Source organism: Schistocerca piceifrons, chromosome X, assembly GCF_021461385.2.
Source record: "Schistocerca piceifrons isolate TAMUIC-IGC-003096 chromosome X, iqSchPice1.1, whole genome shotgun sequence".
Lineage (NCBI taxonomy): Eukaryota > Metazoa > Arthropoda > Insecta > Orthoptera > Acrididae > Schistocerca > Schistocerca piceifrons.
Window position 1 is genome coordinate 768870117 of NC_060149.1, and position 14718 is coordinate 768884834.

Sequence of the window (14718 nt, forward strand, 5' to 3'; positions counted from 1 at the left end):
CACTTAGCCAAGGATTGACATCATTTAGTTCCAATACAATGGATGTAGGGGAATTATGGGCAAAGCTGAAGCTGATCATAAGTCATGCTCTTGAGAAGTATGTGACAGGTATGTACAGTAAGGATGGAAAAGACCCCCCATAGTTTAACAATCCAAAAATCCTTAGGAAACAGCGATTGTTGTACTCCTGGTTCAAAAAAGAACACACAAATGTTGCCAGGAAAAAGTAAGTAGAAATTCATGCATCTGTAAAAGATCAATGCATGAAGCATACACCATCATACCTTAGTTAAAGATCTTGCCGAGAACCAGAGAAAATTCAGACGATATGTAAAGTAACTAAGTGGGCCGAAGGCTTCTATCCAGTCACTCAGCAACCAGTCTGATGTGGCAACAGAAGACAGCAAGAGGAAAGGTGAAGTTTTAAATTTCACATTTAAGAAATCATTCATGAAGGAGGATTGCCCAAACATACTATCGTTTGACTGTTGCGCAGACTCCCACCTGGAGGATGCAGAAACAGGCACCCCTGGCATAGAGAAGCAACTGAGAGAGTTGAAAACATATTAGTAGTAGCCAGGTCCAGATGGACTCCCAGTTATGTGAACCAGTGGTCCCTTACTTGGCTTGCATTTATCACAAATCTCTCAGCAAGGGCAAAGTACCAAGTGACTGGGAAACAGTGCAGGTGGCACCCGTAAATACGAAGGGTACAAGAATGGACCTAAATAATTACAGACCAATACTGATAACATTGATTTGCTGCAGAATCCTTGAACCCATTCTGAGTTAGAATATAATAAATTTATTTGAGGCAGAAGAAATCAGCGTGAACTTCAAAAGCATCGCTCATGCCAAACATGGCTTGCCCCTCACACGATATCGTACAAACTGTGGATGGAGGGCAACAGGCAGTTTCCATATTCCTAGATTTACAGAAAGTGTTCGACATGGTGCCCTAGTGCAGACTTTTGAAGAAGGTCTGAGCATACAGATTAGGTTCCCAGATATGTGAGTGGCTTGAAGACTTATCAAGTAATAGAACTCAGCAGTATGTTGCCTTGATGGTGAGTGGTCATCAGAGATGATGTTATCAGGAGTGCCCCAGGGAAGTGTGATAGGTCCACTCTTATACTCTATATACATAAGTGACCTGGCGGACAGTGTGAACAGCAATTTATGGCTGTTTGCTGATGATGCTGTGGTGTATGGGAAGGTGTCATTGTTGAGTGACTGTAGGAGGATACAAGATGACTTCGACAGAATTTTTAGTTGGTGTGATAAATGGCAGCTTTTAGAAAAATGTAAGTTAATGTGGATGAGTAAGGAAAACAATCCTGTAATGTTCAAATAAAGCATCAGTAACACACTGCTGACACAGTCACATCAATTAAATATGTAAGTGCAGCATTGCAAAGGACATCAGGTTGATAGTTGGGAAGGTGAATGCTCATTCAGGTTGGTAGTTGGGAAGGTGAATGCTCAGCTCTGTTACATTGAGAGAATTCTGGGAAAGTGTAGTTCATCTATAAAGGTGATAGTATATGGCATGCTGTTGTGACACATTCATGAGTCCTGCTCAAGTGTATGGGATTAAAGGATGAAATTCAGAGGTGTGCTGCTAGATTTGTTTCTGGTAGGTTCAGTCAGCATGTAAGTATTACACAAGTGCTTTCTGAACTGAAACGGTACTCCCTGGAGGGAAGATAACGTTCGAGGCACTATTGCAGAAATTTAGAGAATTGGCATTTGAGGCTGACTGTGAATCAATTCTACTGCTGGCAACATAAATTTCATGTGAAGACCACAAAAATATGAAGAGAGAAATTAGGGCCCATATGGAGTCTTATAAACAGTTTTTTTTCCATCACACTATTTGTTAGTGGAACAGGAAAGGAAATGACTAGTAGTGATATGTGGACCCATCCTTCATGCATCATATGGTAGCTTGTGGAATATGTATATGTAGATGTAGTATGTGGAGAGTAAAAGTGGGATTAATCATGCATTACTGATGGAAAGAAAAGTGATATGGGTTAGCAATAGCACTAAAAGATGGGTTACTTACATTTTTTTCTGAAATTTAGGAAAAGCTAATACAGAGGTCTGGTTCACATTTCACTTGCCCCTGTGCTGTTTTTTTGGCTTTCTGTTTACCTGAAGAGGATTTAAAAAACCTAGTGAGCTATCAGGGAAGCTTGACCATGTCATTTTGGAGAGTACAACAGAAATGGCATGATGGAAGAGATGGTTTTGTTGTGGAATGAAAGTTACTTTTAATTCATTTAAAGCTATGGGATATATAAAATTTACTAAACTCAAGTGATCTCACTTCATTATACTCTGCACACTTACGACATTCTTTTTCACACAATTGTCTCCTCTCTCAAACATTCTGCTCAGAATACCTTTCAGAATAAAAAATCTCACTATGGCGTGGAGTTTCCTGTTCTGTTACTTTGAGTGGAAAGTGAAATACCCAAATACTATCTTCTTTCTTTTCCTTTATATGGTGTGGTCCTTATCAGTCATATACCTGCTCAAGTGTTGTTCATTTTTTTCTGTCTTATGTTTTGGTTGTCAATTGTGTGTTGATATTGATCTTGTTATGTCATCTGGATATTGTTTCTCATATACTTCTTTGTCCTTCAAATCCTCATATTCCTTTTCTAGATAATGCTATAGTAGTTTCTCTCTCCTATAAAATTACTACCATACAACAAGCCCAGCATAACCTCTTTTTCTTTAGCACTGCAATAGCATTATGGTGTTCATGATACTCTTATAGTTTTTCATAATTTTCCACTCCTCCATTCCTTGGTATCTTCATCAATCATAAATCCAAATATTTTGTTACTATTTTATTTTCAAATGTTAATAGTTTTCCCCCTTTTTTCCTAATTGTTACAGTTTCACCATTATAATATATTAATATAAGTGTATTTCAAAGTTGCTGCCAAGTTCTTTTCTTTAGGTTTTTGATTTAATTGTAAAGTGTTCAGTTAGCAACTGCTCGACATGCGTCTATTTCCATATCTGTTCTATTGTCCTTACTAAAGAGACTCCTTGAGTATGCAAAGAGGTCAGTTCTTCTGAAGGTTAATCCATCTGCTTGCAAGAGTGCTTTAACTGGGTTTTTCATATTTATCACAGGTGGTCTTCTCCCCACTAATATAGAGTCTTGTTTTGACAGCAGTTTGATGATAGTTTTGGGTCATTCTGATTATGTCTATCCTGGAGTTGCTTATTAATGCTACATCATCCAAGTAAGCAAGTCTAGTAATGTCTGTAGCCCAAAAGTCAGTTTCCACTGATTGAGAATCTGCTAAAACTGACCCCAATCAACTCTAAGGTGAGTTTCAATAACACATGTAAGATGTATACCCCTATCTCAATCTACTTACAGTTTGAAATGTTCAGTTTCTCATACTGATGTTTCTATTCAGTGAGAAATTATAAATTTTTTTTTATCTAGTGCTCATCTTACATTACATTTAGTTCATTGTTTCATGTACTGTGGGCCACACACCTCTTTTCAGTTGTTCAGTAAATCTTTTTCTTTTCTGTACCTCTTGTTGTGTCTTGAGATCCCCTTTTCTGAATCTCCTCCTATTTCTGCAACTGTAATTATAATTCATGAGTCATACTTTATCAAATATTTTATGAAGTACTTTCCATGATGATGTCACCTGAAATATGCTAGATGGCAATTTCGTTCCTCAACAATAACCTTTCTTGCTCTATACTTTTAGAATTATCAATGTCAGAGTGGTTGCCTGTGCATAATTTATGTAATTATCCAATAAAGTAACTGAAGTGTAGCTTACAGCTTAAGTCTTGCAAAGATTGGGAGTAACCATTTTTCAAATGTCAATTGTCAATCTCATGATTTAATGGGATGACACACAAGTGAAAAATCTTGCTAGCAAAGTAGTTGATAGATGCCCATTTCCCCATGCCATCCCGAGTCATGTGTAACCGGAGAACTCAACCATCACTATTTTTAGGAGTGGTTATCTTCAATGTCTTTACCTATTTGTCAAAGAAGCAGGCTGCTCAGTAGATATTCAATTGTGTTTCAGCATTTCTTTGTTACTGAACTGTCTTGCTCTTTTGTATAATCAGTGTCTACACCTCCTTTTTGTGTTATGAGATGTATCACCATTGCCTTGTCTGCAATAGTGTTGATATGATTTATTTCCCATTTTTAAGGAGTACTGAGAATGTTAAAAAGAAATGCTTAAGCTCTCTGCCAACCTCTACATGTCATGTTCTCTCTATTTTGCACAATGATCACCTACAGTGACATGTACAACCATCACTGAAGTTCCTCTTATTGTAATGCAATGAAGGTATAGTCATCACAGTGCTTTAGTGATGTAATATGGCTCTTGAATAGTGCACTGCTTTACAGCCAATCTGAAGCTTTAGTGTAGTTACACCACTAGATGACACTGAGTCTATGTTTATTAAATGGAACCTAAATGCCAGTGTAAACATGTTTAGGCCTTGCTTTGCCTCCTACATAATACCCCATACATACAAAGCAGAAGCCGACAGAATTTGCCTTTAAAAAAACAAAGAAAGGAATGTCCTGTGTTGGTTATCAAGGCAGAGAAGAATGTGATCAATAGTTCAGAAAGTGACAGACACACACAGTAACATTTTTGACAAAATGGAAACGGAATGTTGTACACTATAAAACATGCTGAAAGTTTTTGAATCAACTGACAAATGCAAACATTCAATGCTGTTTAGACTGCAACACCAACAAACAACAATAAGACAAGTATGTTAATTTAGTTCAGTGCAGCTTCCCTGAATGAGGAGGAATTTACATTTGCGCCTGCCAATAATGTTCTTGGCATGAAGAGGAATGATAAGAGAAATGTCCACCACCTGTAAACACATTGTAACAGGTCAGTGTGTATTGAGGACATGGAAGTAGAAAAATAAAGCTCAAATCTATTTCCTGTACAGATTATAACCAAGGAGGGAGTGGAGATGGCATGCATGATCAGCATTCAAATCTGTTAGTGACGAGACATGTCAAGGGTTATACAAGATTGCATTCTACTGGCTAGGTGCCATATATTGATTCAAGAACCACAGAGGTAAAATTTTGCAAAATTCTGGCTGACTTTGGCCAAGCAGCTTCTAAAGAACATTTCTGTGTTTGTTTCTACACAACGGACAGCCAAGCAAAGCAGAAACTTCACTAATATAGGTAGCAGCTGGCAAAATTTCTCAGTGAAAATATTGGCAACTGAGAAGAAAACTGCTCCCTCTAGAAAAAGTATGGTCAACTAATATCAAGGGCAACAGGAAGAATCGTGTTTTGAATCCATCTGATGTAAAGTTGCATCTTATATGGACAAATGGTTCATGGTGTACCATCCACATCTAACTGAACTATCTGCTACTAGCTCTGATTGTACAAACAGTGGAATAATTGTTTGCTCATAGTATGAATAAAAACATGTATATATCAAAAGCACAAAAACAGTGTATAGGTAATCATCACATGGGGTTGGGCGGGCGCTAATGACCATAGCAGTTTTGCGCCCTAAAACCATAACAAAAAACATGGGGTTGGGTGGAAGGGAGAGTGGAGGGTGGGAAGGAAGGAGTTGATTCTGAAATTACACACTGAATAAACCTTGTCCATGGTTCCAGATTAAGAGAAAAATAACCTTTATTCTTTTTAAGGTTTTTCTGCTCACTAGCACTGCAGATACCACCTGTGTCTGTTCCAAACTATCTGTTGCAGCACTAAGAGTAGCCTTTTATTGGCACTGCACAAAAGTTTATCTAAGCCCTCCCAATATCCAATCTGAATTTCCTTTAGCATTAACAAATTATAACATACATAATCACTTGTCAGTAATTCTGATGTTACACTTTGGTTAATGCAAAAGGAGTTTTTCTTATTTGTCATCTTAGTAATCCAACATAAACATGTCTGAGTACTTTATACATGCCGACAGCTGCTCCTGAACATGTAAAGGGGGAATGATGGAGAATTTTTAAACAGTTTCAAATGCTACATCAGTTTTCTTTATGGAAAGATTTGTATGTGTTTTCTAAATGTGTACAAATTTGTATCTCACCTTGATATAGACTCCTACTTCTTTCGTAGGGTCCCATAAGAATTCAACTGTGTTGCACAGTGTACTGTCTTGCTCCACTTTAAAAATTCCATATGATAGTGGAATATCTACTTCAACTATACGATCTCCTGGCCTTGACGCCTGCCACGCAGCCATCTGTTCTCGTTCCATGTATTGTAAACGGCGTTCATGAAAACATATCCGTATCACACTCTGAAACAGAGGGTTGTACCATAAAAATGTAAGCTAATGAACAGATTGAAAATTAGTAAGATGAAGTACTTCAATAATTAATCAGCCTCCAAAAATGTAACAATATAGTACACATGATATGCCAGTAAACAGTACAATAATCAATGGTCATACATGGTAAGAGGCTTCTGGTAAAATACCAGACATTTCCAGCATTACGAAAGGACTGGTTGTCCAACAAGTTCTTGTAGCTCTCAATGCATTCCAGTAAATACAGGCAATTAGGTTGATAAAGACAATGATTGGAGTCAATAAAAGTGATGGCTGCTGACTATCAAATTCTAAACTCAGATCTACTTTATTAGGGTTCAAGAACATACTGTGGTGCTATATTTAAGACTTATTATGTATTATAGCTTTGAATAAGTGAAAGATTTTTTCCTACTGCTGCCCAAAACTTTTTTGCTGCTTATTTTATTAGTGACAATGTAAGTGGAGACACAAATATTATATTGTATTTGAGAATTTATTTGAGAAAACGAAATAAAACCATTTTTACTATACTATTTAATTTACATATTAACTGAACTTGTTCCCTGTAATTAAACTGCCTTTTATTCTGAGATAAAATAGCAGTGAGGAATAACAAATAATTATACACCTCAATACATGAAAATCAGTTCAGTCTCAAGTAATGCTGCGATTATCACATAATATGAAGATTATTCTCTAAGACTTCTTACAGGAAGAAATCAAGTGCATGGTGCCAGAAGCAAATTCAGTGATAGCAAATTTCATAATTTAGTATTTTGAATGTCTGAAAGACGTAGTTCACTACATATTAAGGTCAGGGCCAGTTTAAGTATGAAGAGAAACAATCCCCCACATGGGTCGCCAATCTGAGAGGGGTGCCACAGCAGCCACAGTTGTAAGATTTCTATACAGGACATATCAAAATTAGCAGCAGCTGCTTGGGGCACCAAGATGAGTGGGACACTAGGGACACCCAAGTGCAAGGTATGTACACAGTACGTATCACAATTAATAGCAAAACACACACAGATGAAAGCATACGAGAGAAAAGGGGGAAGGGGAGGGGGGGGCACCAAATGATGAGTCATGTTCTTGAACCAACCCTAATTATGGTACTACCAATCTGAATCACATCAGAGTAGTTGTAATGGCATGGTAATAAGCAATATTAGCTCTTATGTAAATGGATTGGTATTACAAACATGATAATATTAATAAATAGTCCTTAACTAACATAAAGGAAATATTCTGCATAAACTGCATATGCATAACTGCATATGGTGTAGTGGTTAAAGTACTAGATCTCTCTTCAGAAGGAGCAGGGTTCATAGCTCCATCTGAACACAATAATTTAGGTTTTGCCTCGGTTCTGCATTTAATATTATGTAAATACCAGGAGGGCTGCTTAGAAAGGTTACAGAAACTTGCTTCCTTCACAGTTCTTGAAATAAGCTAGTGCTTAAATAATCAATATAATGAATCATATCATAAGAAAATGATTGCATCTACTGATTTATATGAAAGAACAGTAACCATCGGCTCCAAGAGTGTGCAAGTTCTTTTTTACTTTTTTAACCCCCTGATGGTACCACTCAACAGTAAGTGAGAAAAAAAACATATGTGTATCTATGTATCTGTTTATCTTCACTTTCAAAATCAAGGTAGAGAGAGAAACTGCCTCAAATTTCAATTAAGTATGCAATATTTAGAAATAATTATTGTATTAATTCATGCAAGATGACCCAAAGCTATATTAATATGCTTCTGGACGAAGATGAAACTGACTGCTTGTCACACATTCAGATTTACTTTAATTAATTATTTCATTTCATAGTCTACCTATTTTATAATCTATCTCAACCCAGTATTAATGTACGAGTCAGATAAATGGCATGGGTAAGTGATATAAAAGTAGTGATCACAGTAAAAGACATACTTCAAATTAAGGATCAATGAAAGAAGATTATTATTCCTTTAGCAGTTTACTTTCTCTTCTTTAACTCTGTTCTCCATTCTTGGTCAGCTGTTACTTTTTTTCTACTCTAAATTTTACTTTCTCTTTCTCTGATCACATTCTCAGTTCACTCTTGCTCCAGTGTCAACAGTTGTGTTATGACTACCAAAATTACTGTTCCCTTATTGTTACTGTTAACTTGTACAATTGAGTAAATGGAAGAAAGTTTATAATTATAAATAGGTACACCTACAATACTAGGTTTATCAGACCCCAAGTTACAAACAAGGAAAGATTATGACTTGTTTTCACGTCAACAATGACGTCACTGGAGGTGGACCTTATGTTACTGTTAAGTCCCAGTAACAAGAATCGAACATATAAAGACAAATGCTAGTGAGCCTATGGGTTGAAAAACCAGTGGAGAATACACAATGTGTGGGAGTAACATTACTTGTCTGGTTACATCTTAGTTTGAAATGGCAGTATTCTCAATACTATTCTTCAATGTATCCTGGAAACCAGTGTACATCAGGAAAACATTCATGTGTATGTTTCAATAAGAGCTAGCCAATTTCTCTGCATGGAAGATACTAATTCTTCACTAGCTATCCTTTCATCTGGCACATTGCCCAATGATCATGGCTGGGACTTTGTGGGTCAGCAACTCACCTCTGACACACCTCCAGCAGCTAATAAAACCAAACTCTGAACTCATATAGAAACAATACAGAAACAATCAGTTATGAAATTCCTTGGAGACACCATCTAAGCCCACAACTAGCAGCTACTGGCCTCATACACTTTGTTTTGCTGTTCTGTACATTCAATGTTGGCTTTCAACACTGTTGATTATATATTGAGTAAATGAGCAAATTTGATTTCATCATCAGCATCATTGTCTTCAATGATTTGGCCTTTTGGTCTGTTCAGCTTCAGAACTGTTCATGCCATCTCTTCCAAGGAATGTCCAACATTCCTCTTGCCATTTGGGTTATATTGTATTGCAGCTTTAGTCATCCTATCATTAGACATACAATGGATGTGGTATGTCTGGTTCAGGTAGTATTTTACAATTATATTTGTAATGGGTTCAACACTTATAACTTGTCAAATATTAGTATTTCTTTTATGGCCCACAATCCCACTACAAAGTGGATAAGCTTCATCTCTGACGATCCAATTCATCATTATTGATATTTCAAGTCCAACATTACTTACCATACAGCAGCAAAGGCAATGCTTCTCCTTTGTAGAGTTTAATTGGTGTTTCTTTTCATACATTATGTTTTAATGTACATTGTGTAGTTCCACAGAAATGTCTGAATCTCGCAAATTTTAGCTCTATGTCACCTAACTTGGGAAATTTAGAACCGTACCCCAGATACTGAAGCTCTCTACTTGTTCAGTTATTTGTCCATCTATAACAATTTTGGCTCTTATGGGTTCCAATCATTTGAATGTCATCACTTTTGTTTTATCTGTCAATATTCTTACTCCATATTTAGCAGAAATTTGAATCAATTTATGCACTCCTATTTGACCTTCTCCTTCAGATTCTTCTATTATAATCTGATTAGCAGAAAATAAAGTCTTCATAAAATTAAAATTATCATTTCTTAAAGGGACATTTAATAGAATCAGCTATCTACATATGATATCATCAATATAAACATTGAAAGGGGGGGAGGGGGAGACAGTGGACAGCCTTGTCTAACTCCTACTTATTTTTGTATAATGACAATTGCTGTAATCAGATGTGATGGAATTCCCATTTCCTGAAATGGTACTCTGTAATTAAATAATTTTATTTGCTTTACTTCACCATAAATTTTTATCATTGTAGCATAGTGAATTAATCTAAAGATAAATTTTCTTTTTTATATAACTTCTTAATGGCATTATACACTCCTGGAAATGGAAAAAAGAACACATTGACACCGGTGTGTCAGACCCACCATACTTGCTCCGGACACTGCGAGAGGGCTGTACAAGCAATGATCACACGCACGGCACAGCGGACACACCAGGAACCGCGGTGTTGGCCGTCGAATGGCGCTAGCTGCGCAGCATTTGTGCACCGCCGCCGTCAGTGTCAGCCAGTTTGCCGTGGCATACGGAGCTCCATCGCCGTCTTTAACACTGGTAGCATGCCGCGACAGCGTGGACGTGAACCGTATGTGCAGTTGACGGACTTTGAGCGGGGGCGTATAGTGGGCATGCGGGAGGCCGGGTGGACGTACCGCCGAATTGCTCAACACGTGGCGCATGAGGTCTCCACAGTACATCGATGTTGTCGCCAGTGGTCGGCGGAAGGTGCACGTGCCCGTCGACCTGGGACCGGACCGCAGCGACGCACGGATGCACGCCAAGACCGTAGGATCCTACGCAGTGCCGTAGGGGACCGCACCGCCACTTCCCAGCAAATTAGGGACACTGTTGCTCCTGAGGTATCGGCGAGGACCATTCGCAACCGTCTCCATGAAGCTGGGCTACGGTCTCGCACACCGTTAGGCCGTCTTCCGCTCACGCCCCAACATCGTGCAGCCCGCCTCCAGTGGTGTCACGACAGGCGTGAATGGAGGGACGAATGGAGACGTGTCGTCTTCAGCGATGAGAGTCGCTTCTGCCTTGGTGCAAATGATGGTCGTATGCGTGTTTGGCACCGTGCAGGTGAGCGCCACAATCAGGACTGCATACGACCGAGGCACACAGGGCCAACATCCGGCATCATGGTGTGGGGAGCGATCTCCTACACTGGCCGTACACCACTGGTGATCGTCGAGGGGACACTGAATAGTGCACGGTACATCCAAACCGTCATCGAACCCATCGTTCTACCATTCCTAGACCGGCAAGGGAACTTGCTGTTCCAACAAGACAATGCACGTCCGCATGTATCCCGTGCCACCCAACGTGCTCTAGAAGGTGTAAGTCAACTACCCTGGCCAGCAAGATCTCCGGATCTGTCCCCCATTGAGCATGTTTGGGACTGGATGAAGCATCGTCTCACTCGGTCTGCACGTCCAGCACGAACGCTGGTCCAACTGAGGCGCCAGGTGGAAATGGCATGGCAAGCCGTTCCACAGGACTACATCCAGCATCTCTACGATCGTCTCCATGGGAGAATAGCAGCCTGCATTGCTGCAAAAGGTGGATATACACTGTACTAGTGCCGACATTGTGCATGCTCTGTTGCCTGTGTCTATGTGCCTGTGGTTCTGTCAGTGTGATCATGTGATGTATCTGACCCCAGGAATGTGTCAATAAAGTTTCCCCTTCCTGGGACAATGAATTCATGGTGTTCTTATTTCAATTTCCAGGAGTGTAGCTAGGGTCATGAGCACCCCTAGCAAGATTGAAATTATGAGCCCCTCCCCCTCTCAAGACTGATTTTTTAAGAGAAGAGTGGAGAAATGGCTAATATTAATTTACAAGTTTGAAAAAAAAAATTTGATTCCCTCGTAAAGTTTTTAATCTTTCATTAAGGGTTTGGTATAAAGTTTTATGCTACATTAGAGGCACCCTTCCTAATATGGAGGGAGGGGGTGGGGACGGAAGCATCGCACCCAAGTGCTGGTTTTTTTAATGGGAGTTAGCATCATTTTTTTAAATTCTGTGTGCATGTACCTGAGTGGCAGGCAGGCTGTGGGGCTGCAAAGTGTGCCCCCATGAGGGTTGTGCCCCCAGCAGCCAAGTGCCTGGCCATCCCATAACTATGGAAATTCTGAGGCTGCTCACACAGAACATGGATGCAAGTAGGACTCTTTGTATACAAAGTGTAAGTAAAGGGGAGATCAGTAGTTCTACATGACGGCTCCAATGAAGCTGGATTCTTTCTTGACACAGGGTTTGGTGTAACCACTGACTTACTCACACCTTCCTGTCTTCCCTTTCTCAAAAAAGGAACCTCCATATCAGGAAGCTTAATATACAATACTTACTAAAATCCCCTTAATTTTTATTTTTAAAATACATAATTTTTTATATTGTCATTAATATCACTGAAGTGAGTGTCTGTCTTGTCTGTGTCTCTCTGTCTGTCTGTCTGTGTGTGTGTGTGTGTGTGTGTGTGTGTGTGTGTGTGTGCGCACATAGTTTTGTAAGGTTATTCTTGTAGTATTGGAGGCAAATACCTACGAAAATTCTAGTTCTATCCTTGATTCCTCCCCTCCTCCTCTATTTTCTAGCATTCCAACAGTGGAATATTCGACACTCTTATTTTCTTATGAATTAAGGGAAGACCATCACTTGTCATTTTTAATCTAAGCAAATTTTTTGCTTTAATGGCTACTACATTTGTTAACGAATCTCTATCCACAACTCTTGATCAAGTCCTTGCATTCATGGTTCAGTGCTAACAGCCTGACCGTTAATGAGAAGAAACATGTTATATTTAATATGGAACAATGAATCAAAACCAACACCTCCAACTGGTACTGCGTGGAAATGAATTAGAAATGCTATTATGCACAAAACTTTTATGAATGTGTGTTGATCATGACTTCAACTGGAAAGACCGTGTAACTAAACTCTACCAGAGATTTCATTTTGCATGTTTTGTTCTGAGAATTACTTCTAAAGTTTGCTCCTCAGATGGTGCTAGGAAAGCTTATTTTGGTTACTTCCAGTATGTTGTAGCTTATGGAATAGTTTTGGGGTAATATTAAGAGTCAGTTAAAGAAAAAAATTTACATTACAGAAAAGGACTATTCAAATCTTGTTGCATAGCTCTGCTAGGGCTCACTGCAAGTCCCTAATTAAAAAGATGAGTTTGGTAAATGTACCCTCCTTCTACATATACAAATGTGTGTTGATGACAAAAGCTAGACTTGGTGACCTGCAAAACCAACTGCAATTACCACAGTTATAATACTCGCAACTGTGGGTCCCTCCATATGAAACAAGTAAGAACAACTTGTACTCAAAGAAATGTGAGGCACTTTAGTGTCATTCTTTGTAAAGTACTGCCAACTTACATAAAGAGGTAGAAGAAAGAAATAGCTTTTAGAGCAGAATTAAAATCATTTCTTGTTGAGGAGTGTTTCTACACTGAAAGTGAACATGTTAGCTTACAGGAATATGAGGCTTTTATTTATTGTTGAGGTCTTTTGATTCTGTTAACTGATGTGACACCTATGCTGTGTTTTTCTTTGCAAAATAATGTTTCTGCTGTTTGTTTTCTGTTTCAGTTGCAATGCAATACACCTCCTCAGATAAGGGAGCTGGTTGCTAGACTAGTTGTGATGGATACGACATCAGCAGGTTTTCATACATTTGTGTGTTATACTTTTCAGTAGTGTTGCATAATGTATTCATGTGTATATTTTTTCTTTTCCAGAACGATTTAATACCTAAGTTTCACATTCTAGTTAATCACTGATTTACTGCTTGTGCATGTTGCAATCTCAGTGTAGACAATGCAGTTCCTATTCCCCTTCCAATCATGTGCTGAGTGAGGTGGCTATGCCTGTCAGGGTTTATTCTATGTACAGCCATCCCTACTTGGATTTTCTGTGGTTTTATGAAGTTGCTAAGGTGATTGCTGGAATGGTTCCATTGATTAGACCATGGCCAACTCCCTGTCCTGTCCTTGCCTAGTCCTATCCTATTCTTTATGTCTTATAGAGGCTGTACCAGGAGGAAAGATCAGTATTCAGAAATATGAAAGTAACAATCATTTGAAGCCAAAAAGTCCAGTAAACATGGGCTCTAAAATGCATAACTTAAGAGCTCTAAACACTTTTTCATCTTCACTACTATGCAAAGCATCTCTTCTATTGAAAAAGTGCTCATAGCTCTTTAGGTATGTATTTTAAAACTCGTGTTTACAGTACTTTGTTTCTTCAAATGATAATTCCTGTCATATCCCTGAATACTGGCAATTCCTTCCTGGACACCCTGTACATGTATTAATCGTATCTGTAATGTATCTAACATGTTCGATATTGTTATACTGAATGGTTTAAAAAAGCGTAAGTAAATGACACATGTTTCACTACTTTCTGGTTTTCCTACTCCAGTGAATTTTGTTCATTTTCATTGTCTTAAGTATGTTTCAATTTTATTGCCTACATGAATGTAACTAATGCTACCAATGAAAGAACAGTGAAATAATCTAGCATTAGTTGATCATGTCCATTTTGAAATAGCACCTCACCTATAATGACAAACATTGGTTGTGTATTGAAAATAACTCATTAAGAAGTGCCACTAAAATAATTAGACTGTTCAGAGAAGTGATCCAAGATTTAATATTAACAGTCATATTAAAATAGGAATGAACAACAAACATTAATTTAATGTTTACAAATTACCTCATGATCAGTTATTAAAAACATTTTTATGTTTAGTAAAATAAAGTGAAGACTTAAAACAGTTAATTAAAAATTTTGAGAGTAGATTGATAGTTGTTCTACAACCAATGCA

The 14718-nt window shown here is 38.3% G+C and overlaps 1 protein-coding gene across 5 annotated transcripts in view; it reads right to left on the reverse strand.

The window, feature by feature from the left end:
• LOC124722065 (transcription factor CP2) overlaps positions 1–14718 on the reverse strand; it is an 881222-nt gene that overhangs the window by 195290 nt on the left and 671214 nt on the right. For all 5 annotated transcript variants that reach the window (XM_047247263.1, XM_047247260.1, XM_047247261.1 and 2 more), the window contains one exon: positions 6111–6323. In XM_047247263.1, the coding sequence (XP_047103219.1) occupies positions 6111–6323 (213 nt within the window). The remainder of the gene's footprint in view (positions 1–6110; positions 6324–14718) is intronic.